The sequence below is a fragment of the Grus americana genome, chromosome 17 (genome assembly GCF_028858705.1).
Source record: "Grus americana isolate bGruAme1 chromosome 17, bGruAme1.mat, whole genome shotgun sequence".
Classification (NCBI taxonomy): domain Eukaryota; kingdom Metazoa; phylum Chordata; class Aves; order Gruiformes; family Gruidae; genus Grus; species Grus americana.
Window position 1 is genome coordinate 1,588,947 of NC_072868.1, and position 23,022 is coordinate 1,611,968.

General features: G+C 48.5%; 1 protein-coding gene across 7 annotated transcripts in view; it reads right to left on the minus strand.

Annotated features, from left to right (window-relative positions):
- The window catches only part of LOC129214066 (centrosome-associated protein CEP250-like), a 36,722-nt gene extending 19,034 nt beyond the window's left edge, over nt 1–17,688 (minus strand). For 4 of the 7 annotated variants that reach the window (XM_054845116.1, XM_054845115.1, XM_054845114.1 and 1 more), the window contains exons 1-17: nt 17,409–17,680; nt 16,329–16,385; nt 15,555–15,637; nt 14,833–14,998; nt 13,999–14,105; nt 11,276–11,488; nt 10,590–10,686; nt 10,009–10,107; nt 8,853–9,014; nt 8,360–8,538; nt 7,746–7,928; nt 6,197–6,341; nt 5,781–5,927; nt 5,364–5,594; nt 2,965–3,158; nt 595–722; nt 220–389 (exon numbers count right to left, since the gene is read on the minus strand). In XM_054845116.1, the coding sequence (XP_054701091.1) occupies nt 220–389; nt 595–722; nt 2,965–3,158; nt 5,364–5,594; nt 5,781–5,927; nt 6,197–6,341; nt 7,746–7,928; nt 8,360–8,538; nt 8,853–9,014; nt 10,009–10,107; nt 10,590–10,686; nt 11,276–11,488; nt 13,999–14,105; nt 14,833–14,998; nt 15,555–15,637; nt 16,329–16,385; nt 17,409–17,525 (2,478 nt within the window). In that variant the 5' untranslated portion in view covers nt 17,526–17,680. Of the gene's footprint in view, nt 1–219; nt 390–594; nt 723–2,964; nt 3,159–5,363; nt 5,595–5,780; nt 5,928–6,196; nt 6,342–7,745; nt 8,039–8,359; nt 8,539–8,852; nt 9,015–10,008; nt 10,108–10,589; nt 10,687–11,275; nt 11,489–13,998; nt 14,106–14,832; nt 14,999–15,554; nt 15,638–16,328; nt 16,386–17,408 lie in introns of those variants that run through there. The other 3 variants (XM_054845117.1, XM_054845118.1, XM_054845119.1) reach the window with 3 other exon arrangements.
- Between the last annotated feature and the right edge of the window lie 5,334 nt (nt 17,689–23,022).

Here is a 23,022-nt window from a genome sequence, read left to right on the forward strand (position 1 = left end):
AAGACTTCAAGATGGAGTCCCAGCCCAGCTCCTTAAAAAAAATTTGAAGCTTCATCCCTCCCACAACCTCCTACCTCCACCCAACCTTCTGTTGAACTCGTCTTACGCCCACACTGAATCTGTGGCTGCATCGACCGTCCCAGCAGGCTCAGGCTATTATCCTTCTAAAGCCAGCCCACAAAGCTTGCTGGAAGAATTCAAAAGCGTACTGTTTCCTACCAGGTCTTGCAGGAGCTTGTTCATTTCCGCTTCATGATCAGTTTGCCGAAGTCTGAGGGTAGTCTCATACTGTTGTTCTGTCTGCAAGAGCCGTTGTGCCATGTGCTCCCGTTCCTGCCTCCTTAGAGATCTCTCCGCTTCCAGCTCACATTGAAGGCACTTCACTTCCCCTGCAAACACGGCAAACGGCAAGATTCAGGGCCTGCGCAGACAGCGGTTCTGACTTCACTAACCTCAAGCCATTTGACTTGCAGTGTAGGAGGGATCTGTCTCCAGCTCCTTCACTCCTCAGAAGCACTGCGGACAGACAGCTGTTTTTATACCATCTTCCCTAGGCAGGGGGACCACCAGAAACAAAGCACACGAGGCTCTCACCTTGGATCACCTCCTTGGCCTGCGCGACTGTGTGAAGTTGGATTTCAAGCTGATGCCGGGAGATCTCCAGCTGAGATGAGTGCTGCTGAGCCTCAAACAGGCTGGATTCCAGGGTCTCCTTCGCTGACCTGCAAGTTGAGAATATGGAGAGAAGTGAGTTTCTTGCTCCTGACACCCACAGGCAGTTATTCCAGCAAGAAGCAGTTCAAGATCCCCACTCCTGAGCACGGTTGCGTGGAAAGTGGTATACAGAAAGCCTACTTCTGCCATTTAGAGCAGCAATGCAGGCCCCTCCGAGGGAATGCCCAGGCTTTACGGATGACCTAGGGTAACTCAGAAAGCCCAGCCGAATTTGATCTCAACAGCCAAATCTTACATTGCTGGTGTCTGATCTATGACACACGGGTAGCTGTGCCCACAAAGTCTGTGCCAGCCAAGGCCCAGCCTCTGCTCACAGCCCTCCTCCTCTCATCTGCACTTCCAAGTTGCTCTGCAGGGGGACAGAGTAAGAGTACCTCCCTGGCTGACTCGTGACTTTTTAATGCTGTTTGTAGTGTAGGTCTAGGTAGGTCATTTTCCAGACTCCCTATGTTTAAAAGGGACTAAAGAAATACATCAGATGGTATAGTAAAATCTTGTGCCTGTAGCAGCATTTGTAAAAAAATCAGGACTAGATTTTATCTTAATTAGAATTATATGAAAGGAGAGACAGGTATCCTTCAGTTTAAACTGCTGCAAGTTCAAGAGAAAAACTTGCTACCTTCAGTTAAGCATTGCTAACTAAGTAGGCAGCAGCTCAAATGACTCATCGCTCTTTAAAATGGAAGTTGTGCTACTGCAGATGCAAATCGTTACATCTATAGATTTCAACTACCTGGTGCCTACCACACACAGGCTTCTGGAACCAGGAGCTGCAGTCACCTCCCTGATCTAACACGGGTTCCTACAATACACAGCACTGCCTTACTCATACAGGGATGCAATCAGGGTAACGTCCCTCAGGGGAAAGGGGCACCTGAGTGGTACAACAATAAACCCCACAAATGTAGGATTTCACTACTTTGATGGACAACAGAGGATATATCTTCAAGGGAAACACGCACATATTTCTGATTACGCCAATCTCTGGCAGTCCAAAGTAAATATGCTCCATTTTATAGCTAAATAGAAGTTGGTCTCTAAAACAGAACAGAAAAGATAGAGTCCAAAACTGTGACAACAAAAGGCTCTTGAGAATATCTGGCAAGAATAGTTGCTGATTTTTCATTACCTATTGCCAAAGGTTCTTCATAACTAATTTATCTCTTTTAAAAAAAATAATTTATCCCTTTAAAAAAAAAAAAGGAGCTAAACATGCCCAATAACTGACAAAACATAATTCAGCTGGATCAAAGAAGAGAAGCTGGAGCTCAGAAGCAGCAGCAGCTCTCAAAAAACACACTGAGTCAAAATAGTGTTTATCAGCCTTGCGAACAACACACTTGGGGGTGGTAAAGTGTAAAACTCAAGAAGCATGACAATCTCTGAAACATCATTTGTACAGCTCTGCAAGTTCAGGAGTCTTCTAAAAGACACCTAAGAGGAGGACAAACATCTCAATACTTTTTTTTTTTTTTGAAAAGCAGAACTTGTCACATTTATCTTAGAAACCTGACACAAGAGGGCAGAATCCTGTTCCTTCCCTGTATGACTTCTCCATGACGTCTTGTGGTAAGGAGTACAGGACCCAGCACGTGGTAAGGAGTACAGGACCCAGATGTCAATGGTGGGCAAGAATTCCCCAAGACAGGCGAGAATTCCAAAGAGGTTTCCCTGCTGCTGGTGTAACCAACTCTAGGTCCTGCACCCCAGGTAACAAGACTCAGCTTAGAAGCAGAAGGCCCTCAAGGTTTTCAGCATGAGCCTCTAGCTTCAGTGTCCTACCCGCAACATCCGTATGTAATAGCATTGAATCCTGAAGATCCCACCTCAAACTACTTGATAAAGAAAGATCAGTGTTCAAATGCACAGAACAAGAAACCAACACCAGAGAGAAGTTTTAGGATTCAGTAAACATCTGCATGGTTTAATTATTACTCAATGCAGAGCCAAGTTGGCTTGCTTTCGACTTCACACAGGAATGTGCAAGGGGGCATAAACATGAGGCCAAGGCTAAGGAGAGCTTTGCTAGCTTCAGCCGTCAGAAAAATAACATTTAAATCATAGTATATGTTTTTTCTTTTTGCTTGAGATTCTTCCATTTTCTCTCCATGGAAGGTGAAAACATCTGAAAAGCACACAGGACGCAATAAATCCTCATGTAATGATTACCGCCTTTATAATTCCAGACATGAAATAACGTCTTGCCTAGGGTCTCCTCCCCGCCTTTACCTGGTCTCTGCCAGCTGCTCTGAAAGGCCTTGTCTGTCCCGCTCCACGGCTGCCAGTCGCACCTCTAGGGCAGCCTTCTCACGCACCAGCAACTCCTTCTCTTTGGACACCCTGGCCAGTGCATGCCCTTGGCGAGAGGACTCCTGGCGCAACTGCTCCAGACCACTGCTAGATGACTCTTGCTGGCGGTAAACCTGAAAGCGGGACAAAATACAGTTAGAGTCCTTTCTCTGGGCTTCTGCGCAGAGCCAGCCAGTGCCACTTCTGAATCAGCTTGAGGAGAAAGAGCTCCTGTACTTTGGGCTGAAAGCTTCAGAGCATCTGCTCTATACCGCACTAATACCCGGGGCTGCCAGAAGGCGCTGGCACTGTTAACTTGAAAGCGATGTGTAAGGCCCTACTGGGTTGCCGGGGTCCGGACAGCTCCTTCAGGACAAACCTACATACCCCAGACTACGTGTTTTCATGCAAAAACACTGCATTTTCCCAGAACTGCCACCTTGCAAACTAAAATGCTATCAGAATCTTTTCCGGTGCTGGAAATGTTCAGGAAAGTTGGAGCAAAAGCAACCTTGCTTGTTGAAGAAAGTGAAAATATATGTGGTTTCTCCTTCAGAAAAAAAAAATACTTGAGCGTGTAAAGCAGTTGGATGCAACGAGGCGATGCTTGTCAGGGAAACAGCCCTCGTGGTGGCAGCGTCAGTTAGTGATTTGTGAAAGTCTGGCTGATGTGGCCAAAGAGATGGTAGACTGTATTGGTACAGGAGTTCATGTCAACAATACTGTTTCCTTGTCTTACACAAAGAAGTCGTCTAATATACCTTGCTGGGATTCAAGCTTGAAGAGTAACCATGATTTTTTAGCTTTTTTCTTCAGTATAACACCTGCTGGGTACTTGCCAAACATACCACATAGTCCAAAACTAAGACTATGTAACAGAGAACAGACCATCAGAAACAAACAATTCTCCTCTCAAAGTTATCCCATAATACCCAAGATTGCACATTATGACACTGACATTTAAACGATGACAAACTCCGTAGTCTCCTTCAGTGACATGATTGTCCCAAGCTCTTTTTCCAGGGCACCAAAATCAGTTAGTACAGAGTGAAGAGTCTTGTATGATCACCTATTTCTCATCTTTTTCCTCAAAGCCTAAAGAGGCTCGAACAATTCATAGAATCACAGAATCACTTAGGTTGGAAAAGACCTTTAAGATCAGGTCCAACCATTAACCTAGCACTGCCAAGTCCAAACACTACACCTGAGCGCCACATCTATATGTCTTCTAAATACCTCCACCTCTCCACCACTTCCCTGGTGATGACTCCGTCATTGCCCTTGGCAGCCTGTTCCAATGCTTGCAACCCTGTTGGTGAAGAAATATCCAATCTAAACCTCCCCTGGTGCAACTCAAGGCCATTTCCTCTTGTGCTATCACTTGTTCCTTGGGAGAAGAGACCGACCCCCACCTGGCTACAACCTCCTTTCAGGTAGCTGTAGAGAGCGATCAGGTCTCCCCTCAGCCTCCTCTTCTCCAGGCTAAACAACCCCAGTTCCCTCAGCTGCTCCTCACCAGACTTGTGCTCCAGACCCTTCACCACTTTGTTGCCCTTCTCTGGACACGCTCCAGCACCTCAATGTCCTTCTTGGAGTGAGGGACCCAAAACTGAACCCAGCACTCGAGGTGCGGCCTCACCAGTGCCCAGTACAGGGGGACGGTCCCTGCCCTGGTCCTGCTGGCCACACTATGTCTGATACAAGCCAGGATGCTGTTGGCCTTCTTGGCCACCTGGGCACACTGCTGGCTCATGTTCAGCTGGCTGTCGACCGACAGCCCCAGGTCCTTTTCCTCTGGGCAGCTTTCCAGCCACAAAGTTACATATATGTCTTAAAATACAATTTCAACAATTTCAAGATGTCACTCCCATTCTTAGCAGTTCAAGACAGCAGACATTGACTTGCAGCTTCGTCCCACTCTCTAGACTCAAACAAATGGAGTTTTAAAAGTTGCAGACTTCACAACAAAAAGTATAAATAGAAACACGCAGCCCAGCTTTTTGCCTCAGAGAAAGGGTGAAGAGCTACACTGTTTCTTTTGCCACATGTGAGAGTAGTAGCCCCACTCAGATTCATGGACAACACAATCATCTCTTGGCACCTTATCAAAAGCCAAAAAAGAGGCTAGGTGGATTAAAAGAACCTGTAGAAACCAAGGACAACTCAGAGAATTGCAGAACAGCTCTGTAAGCCATCGACACATTTCCAAAAAGAAATTTTCTGACCTGCAGCACTACCAAGCGTCTCCTTGACAAAAACACTGCAGAATCCAACAGATACAGCTTCGCTGAGCCAAACAGCCAAATGCCCACTCAGAAGCACCAGTTTTTTGGTCTCACCTGACTGAGCTTCTCTTGGGTTTCTTCCTTCTCCTCTGCCAGTATCGTCAGTTCTACACGCAGCCCCTCCTGGTGCTCCTCTGCTTTCTTCAGCAGCTGCTCCAGGTGGGCTTTCTCTGCGCAGAGCTCTTTGTTTGTTCTTTCACACAAGTTCAGCCCCTCCTGGTCAGAGATCCTTGCTCTCTCCATCTCGGCCACTTTACCTGACAGAACTTCACTCTCTTGCTCCAGCTACAATCACAGAAGGACAGAGGAAATAAAATACAGTAAGATTTACTACGAAGAAGGTTTGGCTTGGGCAGAAAAAGGAACACCATTTCCATAGTCAGTCAGTCATGCTGTCGGAAGGCAAGAAGTCTGAGAAGAAGCCCCAGCTGGAGATGAATGCCTGGCAAGATCTTTGGCAACTCTGCTCACCTGCAGCACAAGTTTGTTCAACTGCACTTTATCCAATGCAAGAGCTTCATTGATACCGCTCATGTTCGCTGTTGCAACACGTAGATCGGCTACTTCAGCGCTCAACTTATTCTGAGCCCCTGTCAGCTCTGCTACTGACTGCTCTGCCTGAAGAGACAGAAGAACAACATGAAAACAAAGACAGAAAAATCCCTGGCTTCAAGCAGCGACTCCACGTCCCCTTTTGTGTCTCTCCCAGTTCCAAATGAGCACATGGGGACTAACTACCACAAAGAGCCTCTGTGGTCTGATCAGCATTTTCCAAGGAGGAGAACAACATTTTCCGTGTCTTCTGCTGCCAGAAACAGCATCTGTGGTGGTCTTGCTATTACAACTCCCTCTCCCACAACTGCTACCTCAGAACAAGGTGATCATACCTTTTCCAGTGCCATTGCAAGCTCCTGTTTCTCTTGCTTCAGCAGATCTGTCTGAAGACGTGATTCTTCTAGTGTTTCTCTTGCGACTACCAACTCACTCTGTAACAATGAATGTTTTCCTTCAAGTGCAGCTAAGTCCTTCAGTCTATGAGAAGGAGAAAGACAAATAAGTTTTTGTCTTCTCACCCCTTTTTCCAGATGCAGATACTTAGAACTCTAAATAAGGATTTGGACACAAATAATTGCTCAAACCACACAATGTAAATAGAGAAAAGTTTGAAAATTACTTTGACTTAAGCTTCAAGGACAGAAATCTTCAGAATTCAGGAAAATACACACCCTGAATCACAACGGAGTTGTATATGACTACGGCATCTTTTCCTACTTATTCAGAAGAATGTCACAGGAAAAGTTAAACCAAAAAACAACCACTGCTATAAATAATATTCTTCTGCTTTTGTAGTGGTCTGTGGTCTCTCCACAATAGTCTGTGATATTGGTCATCTTAACGATCTCTCCTTTCTGGACTGTCCTCTCCTACCCAAGGTGATGACCCTGCTAACTCAGCTACATGGCCTGGCAGGAAAGCAAAAGTCTGGGAAACAAGGAATGGTGAGTGGAAGGAAGGGGAGAAAGACAAACAAGTTTTTAATGTAAAAATGTTCTCATTTCCAAAACCAAGAGTACATACCAAGTGCCAGATAAGGCAGTTTGAATTATTTCCAACAGCTTTCTATTTACACCTAAAGAATGCTGGAATTTCCTTACTAGACCTGCACCGCTCTTTGTCATTGATGTAGGTGAAACATTTGTCATTGCAAAAGTAAAACAAGCTTCCAGAAATCACAGACTGTTTCCAAAAAGTTCAGGTGCTCTCAACAGCTTCCTGACCATTAGTTCTCTCTCTCCTTTCTGATACATTGGATACAAGACTTTCAAAGTTCTTCTTTGGGTAAGACAGACTTTTTAAGTCCAAATTAATATTTCCACAATTACTCTTGCCTTCAGCAGTGAAACAATCAAAGTGCCTGCCATCTGTTTGGGGAGGAGATGTGTATGAATTTCCAATGCAATAATCACAGGATCACAGGGTGATTCAGGCTGGCAGGGACCCCAGGAGGCCTCAAGCCCGCTCTTCAGCTGAAAGCAGCTGGGGTCAGCTATGGGATCAGTCCAGGTTGCTCAAGGCTCCATCCACTTGGGTCTTCCAAATTTCCAGGAATGCAATCTGCATGACCTCTCTGAGCAACCTGTTCTGCTGCATGGTTCAATTTTTTGTTCTCCTTAAATCCTGTCTGAACCTCTCTCATTTCAGCTCATGCCTGTCAGCAACTACTCTGGTCTGGTTTGAAATGATTTTTCTAAAGGCTGATAAAGAAAGTACAAGGAGGCAGCTATGCTGTATGTCAGTAGGTATCCAGACCTGCCCACGTGTTCCCTTCACCCTTCTGTGCAACAAATGATAAGCATGCAAAATTCATTCTTTTACGGTGGGCCTCCTAAAGTCCAGCAATGCCCACCCCTGCCCAGAGAAAGCTTTAACGCTCACAGGAGCTCCTGGTCACGACGCGCTCTCTCCATCATCTCTTGCTGCTCCAACTTTTCCCCCTGGGCTGTATCTTCCTTCAGCTGCAGTTCAGTGTTACTTTGACGCAGACATGAGGCTTCTTGCTCCATTACTTCAAGCTGTTGCTGTAGGTCTTCCCTGGTTTTCTCAAGGTTTGCACAGTCACTGCAGAGACAAGGCTCAGTTAGAAGAATGAAGAGGCCTGAAGAGTCATGGATCCCATTTTCATCATTCCAGGATGGAGTTGTGAGGAGCATGATACGGAAGAACTTGCTCTGTAGAGGGGAAGAGAAAGGAAGGCAGGCTTTTGCCTTCACTCAGGGAGAAGCAGTGGCTAGGAAGGGGCACCCAAAGAACAGAATTCAGAGAAGCAGCATGTCAAGAGGGAGGCATCTTGTATTCCAACATCACTCTGAATCTCTAAAACAGCCTTAGGATTCACAGTAGAGCACGAAAAGCAGTGACAGGGGGATGCTAAAGTGCCAGAGGCACACACACGTGGTAGGGCAAGCAAGTTCTCTGCCCATAACACCTCTGAACTCCCAGAACTGGAAGCAGATTGCCTCTACAACTCAGGAGAAGGAGGAAACACTTACCTGCTGAGTGCTTCTACCAGAGACTGGAGGTGCTGCCGGTGGCTGCTGGACATCTTGCATTCCTCCTCCAGTTGCTCGAGCCTTTGCTGCAGCTTCCTGCACTTCTGTTCCTGCTGTCTGTGCTGCTGCTGCAGGAAATCGATAGAGTCCTGCCTGGCAGAAAGCTCTTCTTTTAGGGCCTGCAAGGAATGGGCAGGGAAAGAGCACAAACAAGCAATAAGGAGCAAGGAAGATGGCCCCAGATAGCTGGGAGAAGAAGCAAGCAGAGAGACAGCTCACCTGAAGGCAAAAACTGTGATGAGGGGGTAGAGACCAAGGAGAGAAAAGCAGTAGAACACACAGCTGGTGTGACTGGCAAGGCAATACAGTACCAAGATTGGGAAGGCTAGAAAGAAACTGGCTAAACTGGCGAACTAAATGAAAGGTTTCCAGCTAAGTGAGGCATTAGCAATGAAGCATGTGGCCAGTGGTGAAGACAAGCAGAAAATCTCACCTGTGTTGCTCCTCGCCTCCTTGCCAGTGCTTCCTGGATCAATACAAAGGTATGCTCTGCATCAACGGAGCTCAGACAGGAGAGGATGTTGCTAGACTCTGTGTGCTGGGAGCTGTCAGTGCGGGTAATACTGACCATGCTGTCACTGTCATCTAACACCACCTGAAAGTCCACATCAAGCTGTTACTTTTTAGTGATTCTACTCGGTTTTCTTTACCTATTTCTCCTTCCCCCCCCCCCCCTTCACCCTAGAGTAATTAAAAACTCAATTCTCTCATTTCTTCAGTCGACAAAGAAGTTTTGTCCCTGTGGCCAAAAGTACTCCAGGGATTTCTGAATACAGCTACTATAAACAAGAAGAAAGAGGTGTGAAGTGGCTGGAGGCTGCCTGAACACTCCATTTCTTGAAGCTCTCAGGAATGATTTTGGTCTCCTTCAGCTTCTTAGAGCCACATACACGAGCACCAGATCAACACTGGAAATGAAAGGAAGCATTAACGCTGCTCAGGGAAGAAGGAAGCTGATGAATACTGGAAAACAGCAATGAAAAAGCTGATTTTATAATTACTCTGACCAGCAGCACAAGAAGATAAAAACGACTACATAAGGGGAAAGAACTGACTTTGTGACAGGTGGTGTAAAAGATCTGATAATTAAACTCCCCTCCATAGAGTGAAGTTTAGGACTACATTAAAGTTACCCCTAAAGAGACCAGTTGCGATTCTGGGGAGATAATAATGGTCAGTGAAGGTAAAGTGAAGGAGCAGAGTTGGCAAGTGCATTGACTGAGTCAGTGACCTTTTATAAAAATCTGAAGAACACAGTCATTGCTCAAGGAGGGTGGGGGAAGCCTCCGAGAAACACTGGAATACAAATGTCAAGTAGCCAACTCAGAAAGCACAGTCCAAGAGACACCTTAGCAGGATGGTGAAGGCAAAGGTACTAAAACTTCTAGCAACTCAGCTGAAGTGTCACAGGACAGCTAACTCAGAAGTTATAACAGGTTTTATGTCAGAAAAATGGTAGAGCAATTAAACATCCAGTAGCAGTTAACATAGTGTACAACACATATATCTAGTCCCTGTGCTAGTCTGTTGCCTTTCTCAAGTACTTTTAAATCAAATTTACAGGGATGCAGTCCCAACTCTGTACTCACCTCAGTTATATCTTTTATCAGCTTTTGGAGGGAAAGATTCTCTTCTTTGGCACTTTTAGTCAATGAAGCTTCATATTCTTTCTCTAACCGACTTGCTTCCTGAGAACAGAATAAGGAAAGGGTGGGCAGGGAAGAGCTGCTCCCCTCTGTAGCATTCCCATCATCAGTAGCACTCTCATGCTGATAAGCCTCCGCCCTAGTGATTCCAGTATATTCCTTCCCATATCTATTCAATTTCTTCTTTGCTAAAACTAAGACCAACAGCTAGTTTTTACAGACTGCTAAGAAGCCGTCACTTCCAAGGAACTTTGATCCCTAGAGACTTAAAGTCACAGGCCACCCAGCATTGGTGCAACCCCCCTGAGGAAGACACCTGGACTGTCTGCAGCTCCCCTGCCGCTGCCTGTACCTGGATTGAGTCCACATGTGCCAAACACACAAGGAATATTTTGGCAATGTGCCTGATGTTCCCATACACTTAGCATCTTTACCACTCCTTCTCTTGAGGAAAAGCCACACCTCTTTGTGCCAAGGCTGGAGAGCAAACACTGGGCTATCTCCCAGATAAAGAAAAAACATACTAGAATCTCCACAGTGTCGTTAAGTGTTTTCATGGTCTTCTCCTTCTCCTCATTCTGCTTCTGAGACTGTACAAGCAAGGCTGAGAGCTCCATCACCCTGAGAAGAGAAGGTCCACGTGCCATTCCAAAAGCAATGCACACCATCACCTGTTAAAGAGCTAAGCAGCTCCCAGAAGCATAGCAGAGAAAGTTCAACCCAGAAAATACAGCAAAGGCAGCTTTCCTCTCTACAGGTTAATATGCTTGATGTTGCAAAATGCCACGTCTTGCCCCAACGGCCTTCTGCACTCAGTCTTGCAAGGAAACATCAGTACAGAGGTGCTACATTGCTTATGATGGTCTTGGGAAAACTCCTCCCAACTCCTATAGCACAGCCCTGGGTAGCAAAAGGGCTGTACAAGAGACAGAGCTTGCTTTACACTGGTCTCAATTTCCCACCAAGAACCAGTTAACATTAAAAACATTGCAACGCGCAATCTCTTTTCCAGTTTCGTCTTACTCAGAAGAGCTTCTGTCAGTCAGATGGTTTTTTTCTATCCATTTTTTTGAAGACAACAGTTTGATTAGGGACAGAAACAAGGCTGTGCAGAATGAGTGCATTTTCAATGTGAACACAGCCATCTATGAATCCAAGAAGCAGACATAAAAGATAATGTTGGTAATAGCAAAGTTTAAAACACATTTACCTGTCTTGAAGCTCCTTCTTCTCCTGGTCCTCTTTGACTTCCCAAGTCTTCTGGCTTCTTTCCTGGTCCGCTTGCTGCTGCGCCTGATCCTTTAGGACAGGTCTACCCAGAGTGACAGACTCCCGGAGCTGCATGCCAGACTTTAGGCGGGAGCAGTTTACAAGTATAGATCCAGAAAGCCTCATTTGCTCAGCCTTCAGCTCTGACAAATCTCTGAAGGAGAATAAAGAAAGAGAGAACGTTCACACCACTATCTGTATCAGCTGACTCACTTCTGAAGCACAGAACTGCACAACAGTAAAAGCTGGCAGGAAAGATGACATCTTCGTTGGGTTCTTCTGACACTTTGGGATCAGGACCCATCTTGACAATTGAGCAATGAATCTATGGATAGTTGAGGAATGAGTCTGTTTTCTCCTCAGAGATGAGAAGAAATGTATGGAACAGCCAGAAGACTTCAAGGACTTCTAATTACTCTTATTAATTGTTGCTCCTGCTCTACCTTAATAACATACTCTAATTATCATTAATAGATGTAAAGAATTTTACCAAGGTCCACAGCTTTTACATCTAGGGGATCAGCCTTAAGCGACCTATTATTATCAACATTTGGACTGATAAGAAGCTCATGACAATATCTACGTAATGAACATTTCAGGATGGTTATGTAAAAATAAGCCTAGAATGTTGCAACAGAAAAGCACAAATAATACAAGAATTAAATAGTAGGTCAGGCATACTCTTATATTAAGGAAGGCTTATAATGAAATAAGATAAATGGCTGACAGTAACCCAGAGTTTGAAATTGCATAGAATCCCAGACTGGTTTGGGTGGGAAGGGACCTCACAGCCCATCCAGTGCCACCCCTGCCATGGGCAGGGACACCCTCCACTAGCCCAGCTTGCCCAAAGCCCCATCCAACCTGGCCTTGAACACTGCCAGGGAGCCAGGGGCAGCCACAGCTTCTCTGGGCAACCTGTGCCAGGGCCTCACCACCCTCACAGGGAAGGATTTCTGCCTCACATCTCATCTCCATCTCCCCTCCTGCAGCTTCAGGCCATTCCCCTTGTCCTGCCACTCCCTGCCCTTGTCACCAGCCCCTCTCCAGCTTTCCTGGAGCCCCTTCAGGGACTGGAAGGGGCTCTAAGGTCTCCCCAGAGCCTTCTCTTCTCCAGGCTGAACAAGCCCAACTCTCTCAGCCTGTCTCCATAGCAGAGGTGCTCCAGCCCTCAGATCATCTCCGTGGCTTCCTCTGGACTCGCTCCAACAGCTCCATGTCCTCCTTGTCCTGGGGACCCCCGAGCTGGACGCAGCACTGCAGGGGGGTCTCAGCAGAGCGGAGCAGAGGGGCAGAATCCCCTCCCTCGACCTGCTGGTCCCGCTGCTGGAGATGCAGCCCAGGACACGGTTGGCTTTCTGGGCTGCAAGCACACATTGCTGGGTCACATTGAGTTTCTCATCCCCCAACACCTCCAAGTTTCCTCAGGGCAGCTCTCCATCCATTCTCCGCCCAGCCTGCAGTTGTGCTTGGGATTGCCCCGACCCACGTGCAGGACCTTGCATTTGGCCTTGTTGAACTTCATGAGGTTCGCACAGGCCCACCTCTCAAGCCTGTCCAGGTCCCTCTGGATGGCATCTCTTCCCTCCAGCGTGTCGACCACACCACACAGCTTGGTGTCGTCAGCAAACTTGCTGAGGGTACACTCCATCCCACTGTCCCTGTCGCTTGTTGTTAAACAGTGTCAGTCCCAATACCAACCCCTGAGGAACCCCACTCATCACTGGTCTCCACTTGTGCCAACTGCCACACAAACTGCCGCGCCATGCCTTGTTTGCCCGCTCTGGTTGCAGTGCTCCTGGTGGCTCGTGCTCCCTAGGGCTGCCTTTTGCAGGTGTTGGGGTGGCTGCTGTTGCTCTGGCAATGGTAGGGCTGCATCAGCGATCCCACAAGAGCTCTGTGGGTCTCTCCCTGGTGTCTCCCTGCCTCAGAAACGCCCCCATGCACCAAGATCTGCTGTTCCACTGCGGGCTGGGCAGGCTGCAGAGCAGCTCCCCTCAGCGACTGACACCAGAAGAATGTACTCTTATGGCTACACTATTTTTGTTTGTATAGAAGGCAACTCTCAGAAAGGAACCTCAGAGAGCCCAAGAACAAGAAAACAATCATAAAAAGGGGTATCAAACTAAGTAAAATAAATTGGATAAATGCAGTAACAGGGTAGAGAAGCTATTCTTTCTCTCAATGTTGGTACAGGAATAAGCGGATACAAACTGACCAGAATAAATTTAAGCTGCAAATGAGAAGAAAAAAAAAAAAGTTCATGAATGATCTTCCCATCAGAAGTAGGGGGAAAAGCAAGTGAGATTTAAGGCAGACATTAATCATTCTACAAAAGGGACCACTGCATGCATAGCTTTGGTGATGTTCTTCCAATGTGTCCACATGCGCCTGTGTCTGTGTTAATGTGCCCAAACATCACCACAGTCAAGTTCATCATTCTCTGCGCTGCTTAGAGCCTGAGCCCCTCGCTTTTATCTGAAAACCAGCATCAAACAAAATGATTCTGACACAGCCTAAGGCACGCTTAATGGCATGGCTTCAGGCTACCAAAGGAGAAATCATATCTTTAGCCACAGCTAACGTAACATCGAGGCTCAAAAAGCAGGTGAGAAGGGAAGCTACAGTTTTCCTGCAAGGGATCCAGCCTTAACTTCTACTCACCGGTCAGTGGCAGTCTTCATCTCCAGGAAGTGACGGCGGAAGGTCACCACCTGACGCCACAGGCTGAGTAGGCGGTTACGTTCACCCCTTAAGTAGCTGTCATAAAGCTAAACATGCAAAGACAAAAAGAAATGCCAATTCAGCCTTCGCCGTCACTCTGCAAGTCTTGCAGATAGGAGAGAGTACAACCACCATCACCGGGTCTCCTTTCATAACAATTCCAACAGGGGTATCAAGGGCCGAAGAGGCACCACAGAAGCATCCCCCAGCAGACTCGTCACCTGACCTCAAGGAAGGAAACACCCACGCTTCTCCTGCAGGAGTGGGTATCGGCAAAGCAAACCGATCATGATTTGTCATCTCACCTTGCAGAGATGTCTAACAGTCTTGGTGGAGGAAGACAAAAACAAGCCCCTCCAAGACCAGGGTCAGATTTGCTTGCAACACGCTCTTGGTAAGGGAGGCCTGTCTTGTTCTTCGGTTGGCTGCTCTGAATGTGAAAAGACACAGACCTCTCCGGTCTCCACTGCTGTCGACAGAGATTTAGGAACTACTAAAAGGACGAGCGCTCACGTCTGACTGCCCTGCGGCATCCAGCAGCAGCAAGCATTTGCCTTGAAGACTGAGCAGTATGGTCACAGCAGGGGGGGGCGTCTTCCAGCACCACAATTTGCTGACCCTCCTCCATCTCACACCCCTGTCCTCGGCCAGGCAATACCAGAACATCCTGAAGGTAGTCACAACTTTCATGCAGCAAGTTTTCTATGCCAGAAATAAAATGCCTTCCCATTCCACTTGGGCATCACGTCTGACATTCCCGTAGCCTATCCTTACCTCACATTCATTGCGCCATTCGCTCTCCTTCAATTCCAGCTCCTCCCGGGCCCTCATCCAATCTGCCGTCAGTTTCCCAACATCTTCCTTGAGGGCTGAATTAACCTCATTCGCTTTATCGAGGTGCTCCCGCAGGAGAGTGTTCACTTCTGCCAGATTCTCACACCTTGGAAAAGGAGAAACAGGAATGAGGTCACTGAACAACTGCTATCCACAAGCAGCATCCCCATGATTTTCCAATTCCTTCAACAATGACTTTGTTGTCAAACTGAGAGGCAGTAGAACTGCTTTCTAGGATTAACTAAGATCTCTCTGTGATGGCAAACTCATTTGCTTCTCCTTGTTTTGAGCCTCAAGGTTTCCCCTTCCTTTTCAACTTTGATGATGGTCATAGTTAACGTCTTGCCTCCCCTTCGTGCTGCCTGATCACTGGATGCATCACCTTTCTCTAGCACTGTCCTGAGTCACTCTCCTACTGAACCACAGAATAATTTAGGCTGGAAAGGGACTTTTGGCGGTCACTCAGAACAAGCCCCCGCTCCAGAGCCATTCAGCACACAACACTATTCCTGCACCACAGAAAACAGGCTGTGGACCTTTCTCCTTTCAAAGTAGCTTGCCCAACCACTTCCCTTGGGGACACTAGGTAGCACTGACAGGTTTTCCCTCACTTCCATGAGCATCCAGGATATTAAGTATGAGAGAACGCTTCTTCCTTGTACCTCTGCTGCTCCTCTTCCAACTGAAGCAGTGCTTTCTCCAGGCTGTGGTCTTCTGTGGCTTCCCACCTGCCTGGAAGGGATCCCTTAGGAAGAAAGGAAAAGTTTAGTCAAATTCTTGTGGACCCTTCACTACTGCTAGCATCCATGGCTTTCCCCTCCATTTCTTGGGTATCTCAGGAGCTCGTGGCTTCTTCCACTAGGGAGAGGAAGGGAGGGGAAGGGTGTTACTCAGTGTGAGCAGCTCTCCTCAGTCTCCCGCCATTGCACTCTCACAGCTAAGTATCCTCAGCTCATGACCACCAGTGCTCACTCAGACTTGAAGCCTGGGAGTACTCTCCTACCCTTCGCTTCCCAGGTTTACGTTAGCTGTGAAGCAGAAAGAAAAGCACAGAGCCAGCTCTGTATGTTGAACGCCAGCATTCTTGCCTTCCAACACGCCATGTTTCAACCAAGTCTTTGTCAGAGACAGCCACAGAAGCTAGCAGGCAGTAGAGCCCTCTCCCGAGACCTAGGACAAACCTTACTCCAGCAATAAAGCACTCTTTCACAAAACTAAAATCCTTCTTGATAGAGTTTTCCACACTGGCATTTCTGGGATTACTGGCTGCTCTAAGAACGGCAGCTGGACAAAAGACAGCTGGGCAGCCTTACAGTGCTTCTTTAAAGCCTCAGGCAGCAAACTCTTGTTTCCCTCTGCCGTTGCTCTGGGGAGCTTTTTGCCTGCGGTAGCGAATGCTACGTACGCTATCGTTAGTTAGCAACCTGCACACTCACCCCTCCTGCTTGCACTTGCTGCTCCAACTCTCGACACCGAGTCCGGTACTGCAGTACCTAGATGGGCACACAGAAGGAAGGTGAGTGAATGCGGCTTGTAGCAGACGTGGCCCCTCCTGCATTCGCTTTTCTGCAGGTCTTGACAGCCCAAGCAGAGCACATTTCACAGTGCTGCCGATCCCGTCAACAAGAAGTCGTTACGACATAGGGAAGCTTCACCTTATCTAAGATTAAAGAAGACAGGAGACAGGGTGTCTTTTACACGCACTGCTATCTGCTCATCCTAAGACAGAGGTGGCAAACAGAATGACGAAAGCACCTTAGAGAGCCGTGCCTGGCCTATGGCCACTACGTCCCCCAGATCAGTCCTTCCAACGGGCTCAAGGTCCAGCGGGTCCTTGAAGTTAGAGAAATGAGTTTTGCAAGTTGCGTTTCACTAAGTAGCAAGTCAAGTCAGTTCTGACCACAGCCCTGCACAGCCGCTGCAGAACGCGGGTGTCTGTTCAGCTGCAGAAGACAAGCACGGGCAAGGAAAGCAGGAGGAGCTTCCAGCCACGCCGTGACCACCGTCGGACACTGCCCCGACCCTCCGCCCGGGGCCGGCACCCTCCTCGCTGCCGGCGCTCCTGCGCCCCGGGCCGACCAGGCCAGAGCTGCCTGCTTCTGTCCGGGGCCGCGCGAAACCACCGCCGCCGGCTTGACTCCTACCTCTGGGACAGCCCCCTGCTCACCTGGCCAAACAAAGGCGTTGGCAAGCCCGGCATCTTTAGTTAAGGACGGGAGAGACCTGACGAGGGGCTCGGGGCGTGTGTCTGTGTGTGTGTGTGTGTGACGGCGCCCAGCAGGCCGGGCGGAGCAGGGCGGCTCCCGGGGCCTCCCCCGAGCTTCGGGCTCGGCGCCGTCCCGCCCGCAGCAGCCCCGGGGAGGGCGCCGTTGGGGCCGCGCGTTCGCCCCCCGAGATCGTCGCCGCCGCCGCCGAGTCCCCTCTCAGCGCGGCGCGGGCGGCCCGGGCACCCCGGCCCCGCCACCGCGGCCCGTCCCCGGGCAGCTCCCCCCCGGGCAGGTGCCCCCGCTCCTTACCTTCGCCTGCAGCTTCCGCACCAGCACCGCTTGGCGCTGCTGCGCCTCCTGCGAGCTCTGCAGCCAGCGCTGCAAGGAGACCTGGCTCCGCGCCGCCTCCCCGGCCCCGGCCGCCATGACCCGCTCGCCAGCCGGGCCCGCCACCCACCCGGCTCCGCCCCGCCGCCGTCCCCCGCCCGCCGCCTGATGGGCCCCGCGGCGGGGGCTGCTCCGCGGCCTCTCCCGGCGGACCGCGCTCAGGCGGCCCCCGGCCGCGGCCCGGCGCTGCCGAGGCGGGCGGAGCGGCTCACCCTGCCCGCCGGGTGCGACCGGGAGCCAGGCCGCGGGGCGGGAAAGCCGGGCTCGCTCGGGGCCGCTCTGTGGCAGCGATTTCCTTCTCCCTGACGGTGTCGCGCCGGGCTCCGCGGTTTGGGCCAGGGTGGGTGTCGGGGCCGCCCTGCCCGCCGTGAGCTGTGCCGGGCACTCCGGGGGGTCTCCCACTGCAGCGGGGGTTTCTGCTGGGCATGAGGAGAAACTCCTGGATTCTGTAAGGTCCTGTGAGTGCAGATACTTCAACACCCTCCTCTCACCTGCTGAGTCCCAGAGGAGGCCATGGAGATGATGCGAGGGCTGGAGCACGTCTGCTATGGAGACAGGCTGAGAGAGTTGGGGTTGTTCAGCCTGGAGAAGAGAAGGCTCCGGGGAGACCTTAGAGCCCCTTCCAGTCCCTGCAGGGGCTCCAGGAAAGCTGGAGAGGGGCTGGTGACAAGGGCAGGGAGTGGCAGGACAAGGGTTAATGGGTTTAAACTAAAAGAGGGAAGATTTAGATGAGATCTGAGGCAGAAATCCTTCCCTGTGAGGGTGGTGAGGCCCTGGCACAGGTTGCCCAGAGAAGCTGTGGCTGCCCCTGGCTCCCTGGCAGTGTTCAAGGCCAGGTTGGATGGGGCTTTGGGCAACCTGGGCTGGTGGAGGGTGTCCCTGCCCATGGCAGGGGGTGGGACTGGATGGGCTGTGAGGTCCCTTCCAGCCCAAACCATTCTATGGTTCTATTCTATGATTCCATGAGCAGGACAAGTGCCAACAGCAGTCCCTGTGAGAAGGACAGCAATACTCCAACTGCAGAAGGCATTGCTAAGCCAAGAGCTCTCTTGAGTTTTTTCCCAGCAAAAGCCAGTCCAGTCATGGTAAAGGTAGCCACAAGTGCCACAGCCTTCACAGTGGCTTGTGGGGAAGATATTTTCACTTGCAGGTAGCAGCCAGCTGGAAGTGTGGCAGCGTGCAAATGGTGCGAGGTGGTGAAGCAATTACCAGATCATTACTGCCGAGTGTTACTTTCTACAGTTCTAGGTTGTGTCTTATTTTTCTCTCTTGACTGTTAAGGCTGTCTAGGTAATAATCTCCAATACAGTGGAAGCCTAAATATAATTGAGATGGATTCAGCTCCGTATATTTTAACATAGCTGAAGCACCATTAGAAATCTAGGCAAAACAAAAAATATTCAGAACCGAGGGTGGCATCTTGTGAAGCAGTGATTGCAAAAAAGGGTTTAGGGAATGAGCTCTGAAAACCTGCTTTATACAAAGTGGCCGAAGGAACTCTAGCTTATGGATCAGAAGGTGAAGAGAGAGGTTAATTTAAAGCTATAAATTCCCGTCAAATGAGACAAAGATAGAAAAGAAATCAATCGTCTGAAACTGCAGCTAGACAAGTTCAATCTAAAAATACGATGCCCTTCTGAATACCGCACTGCTGCTGGGTGAGTGGATCATTTTACGCCGGCGCAACTTTTCATATCTTCCTGAACTCAAGTGCTGCTCTGTAAGAGCTTAGAGCTCTGAGCACTGGAGTCCTTGGATCTACAGTGGAAACGAGTTCTCCAGCCTTGCTAGCAAACTGCTGCGGCCGGAGCTGGGCTGTCATCATGAGGCTTGATTCCTGGTGGCCTGGCTTCATTCTCACCTGTAGTGTTTCAGGTGAACTTCTTGCGTAAGGTCTCCTGACGTTCTTTCTTGTTCTGGATCCTCGCCATTTTGAGACTGCTCAGATCCCAAGACAACTGGCTTTCCGTTATTCCAAGTGACATCCAAAAATGCTGTTTCCTTGTTCATGCTGTGCCCGGCTTTCTGGACCCAGTACCGATGGATGCATCATTGCAGCAGAGAGGTACTTCTTAGCACTAGTGTTCCTGAGACAGGACGTGCAGTGGACGGTACCCCTGTGCTTTGCTCTAGGCTTGTCCCACCCACAGCTCACTACTGTCCAGAGGCGTAGTCAAGTCTCTTGATGACCAATGACACAATTCTTTCTTTGGACTTGCACTTTTTTATTTATCATCATTGCATTGTAGCACAGCCTTTTAAAAGTATGCCACAATTTCCCACCTTAGTAGGAAATTTATTATCTTTGTTTTGCTCTGGCCCAAGACAAGAACAATTTTTAATGATAGCATCTCTCAGTTTCCTGTAATTCTTTCCTTTCAAAAAGCACAGAGCTGTTAAGTTCCTTCCTGAAATTATCTTTTCATACTTTTAAAAATCAGTCCCCAAAAAGCTATGGTGCAGAGGTCTAAATTCTCACAGAAATACAATGTTAATCAATTTTAATAAGCAAAAGGAATGTGATGGCAAGTGGCTTAATATATGGAGTTTACTCAACTCGACCCCGTATGCCCTTTCTGGAAATTAGTCTACCTGGGAAAGGCCGAGGCAATTCCTGATAGATGACAAGAATAAAGATTTCCACGTGCAGCTCAAACTGCAAGTTTGCATCAGTGAACAAATTCTGACTCTTGGCATCACGTATCCGATGGAGCCTCCTCGGAGCCGTGTTAGGGTGACCAGCTGTGTACGGTATATTTTAGAGTGCACTCAGGGAGCTGAGGGCTCTGTGGGCAAGCCCGGCATTTTCTGCTTGGCTCAGCCCCTGCCTTTGCTCCACAGCACCCTCTGACAGATCAAGCCGGCGATCTGATCTTTCCAGGAGGACCCTGCTGCTGCAGCACTGGGGAGGACTTTGGTTGGCTGGAGTTCGGTGGCAGCGTTGCATCCAAGTGACAAACATCTACAGGTGGCAATATGATCACAAGGTGTACCTTGCTTCAGGGAGCACATCAGGTGTTAGTGTGTGCCTGTGCACAAGCATTAAAGAAGTGTGTGGGAAGAAGCCCATATCCTGGAAGGCACTGTGCACCGTGGCTACAGGGTCTACCTCATTGTCGCATGGAACGTGCCAATATGTCGACCTGGGTAGGGTCTTATCCTCGGGAATGGCAACTTTTTCAACACGGAAATGTTTCTTCGGCTCCCCAGAGTGATTCCTTCCTCTAGCCCACTCTGGATGTCCAGAGGGACTCACTGAAATTGTCTGCTTGAGAAGGTGGCACAGCTCATGTAGACATAATCTTAGGATCTGGAGAACAGGAGGCAACGCACTTCCAAGGAGCAGGAGCCCAGGTAGTCCTCCCTTTTCAAATCCCTACACACACTGTGTGAGGAGCTGCCCTTAGAGAACGGGCCAGGAAGGACAAGTGGGCTGTGTGAACCAAACCACTCGAGTGGTACATGTAAACTTGGCCAGTGGTGAGAAGTAATGGGCCTTGAACATCTCTTGTGCCGTGTCCTGTATCTGATCTCCACTCTGGGGGCCATGGGGCTCAGTGCACTCTACGGCGACCGTGCTCCCACAGTTCCAGGCACCTAGATGGAGAGTTCCTCAAGAGAGCTTCTTTTAAAGAGAGAGAATAGTTTGCACAGCTTGCTTTGCTTGCTTTTGCTCTTTTTTTTTTCTGTCTAGGCCTGTCCAGCCCAATAAGATATATTTAATCTCAGACTTGTAAATATTGTTTGAACATAGGATTGATTGCACTTTTAATCTGATTTACTAACAGACAAGGTCCACGTAATCATATTGCCGTATCTCCTGCTCTGTCGTGTCCATCTCTTAAATAATTTGTAAATCCGTTTGCAAATCTCAGCCAAGTTTGATAGAGCAATAGAGCTGTTGAAGATATTAAATTCTTACAAGTGCTGTGAAAACTGGAAGTTGGATAGATTAAAAGTGGGAACTCAGCATTTAGCTGGTTTTGTGGCCTACTGGCAAGCTAATCGGTACCCCCATAGCGCAGAACCAGACATGGCATGCGACCTCCTGCCCGGCAGGAAGGTGGCCAATATGGGAAGGGTCAAAGGATGCACGGTTGGGAGGGCCATGGCGACGGCGTGGAGTGACTGCTGGGGAATGGTTTTGTTAGAGGTAACTCAGCGAAAAGCTGCTTTATTTTGATGTGGAATATCAAAACTACCACTGACATCAGAGGAAGGGCCATTAGGTCAAAATCAGGAGGGGTTTATGACATCTGTGAAATCACTGGACTCTTCTATCCTTCAGTTCCTCCATCAAAACAAGGTAAAGCATTCAGAGCTCCTCACGCAGAAAGGGCTGCAGGTTGTTATTCATGAAAGTAGTTTGGAGTTTCTGATACTAGTCAGGGTGGGAAAGCTACAGCACACAGAAATCAAGCTGAAAAGTGTGGTATCTTTTCCCTTTCTTCTCGCCTCAAACAAAAACAACTGAGGGAGGAGGACTGGACTTAGCAAGATGAGAGAAGGGTCCCATTAATCCCTGTTCAATCCAGCCCAGTGCCTCATTTCCCGAAGGCTCATTTAGAACAACAACAGTTCATTTTTTGCAGCTTATGAAAGACACGCTTGCTCTACACTCTTTTGTCCGGTTGAAAGCAGGATAGCCTTGACATTTAAGTAACGCTAGTTTCCAACTACCAGCCTTCTTGTGGCTGTGGGGTAGGCGGCTCTTGAAAATTTTGCATCTAATTTTAAAAGAAAGGCTAGCGTTCAGCAGCCTCTGGAGGAAAGATTGGGGGTTTTGAGGTGTTTCCAGCTCCCCAAGTGTCTCCAGCCGGAGGAGGCTGGCTGCCTGCAGGGTGCACTGCTGCCCTGCACTGCGCCGCCCACCCCACAGGGCATCCCCACCCGCAGAAGCTTCTTCTCCAACTGGGCTTACATGGATTTTTTTTTTTTTTTTTTTTAAAGCATAGCAATAAATATGCCAAAATACACTGACTGTGGGCACGGCCGTGTTGTGTTTATAAAAAAAATTAAACTTTACCCTTGTTAAGCGCCTGTGTTACCAGCTCAGCCCTTCAGTCACCGGAGGGCAAAGTGAAGCCACTGTTACAGTTCTCTGGAAAAAAGAGCTAAAGGAATTATACTTGGATATTTTAATGTATGTGTCCAGTGGACTGTATGACAGGTCTCGGTTGTTGATCTTGCAGTTTGTCCCGGTTTAAATGAGAAGTTCACCGAAGGCTAAGGTAGAGGTCGTATTGCCACTTGAAAAGGCATCCTCTGGAGTTTTGAGCCTGTGGAGCTGTTTCACATGAAGCGAGTATGACTCATGCTAATGAAAAGGGTAAAGAAGATTTTTTTAAAGAAATATATCGCAGTTAAATTAGTTTAGACAGCATGACATCAGAGAGTAATTAAATAGGTTTGTTGGAATTCCGTTTCCAATTCCTGAGTTCAGGTTTGTAAAAGATTTCTGAGCACCTGCAGGTCTCTGTGTGTGAAATATTTTCACTGGAAAGGATTCAAAACTTTAAAAAAACCTTTTAACACA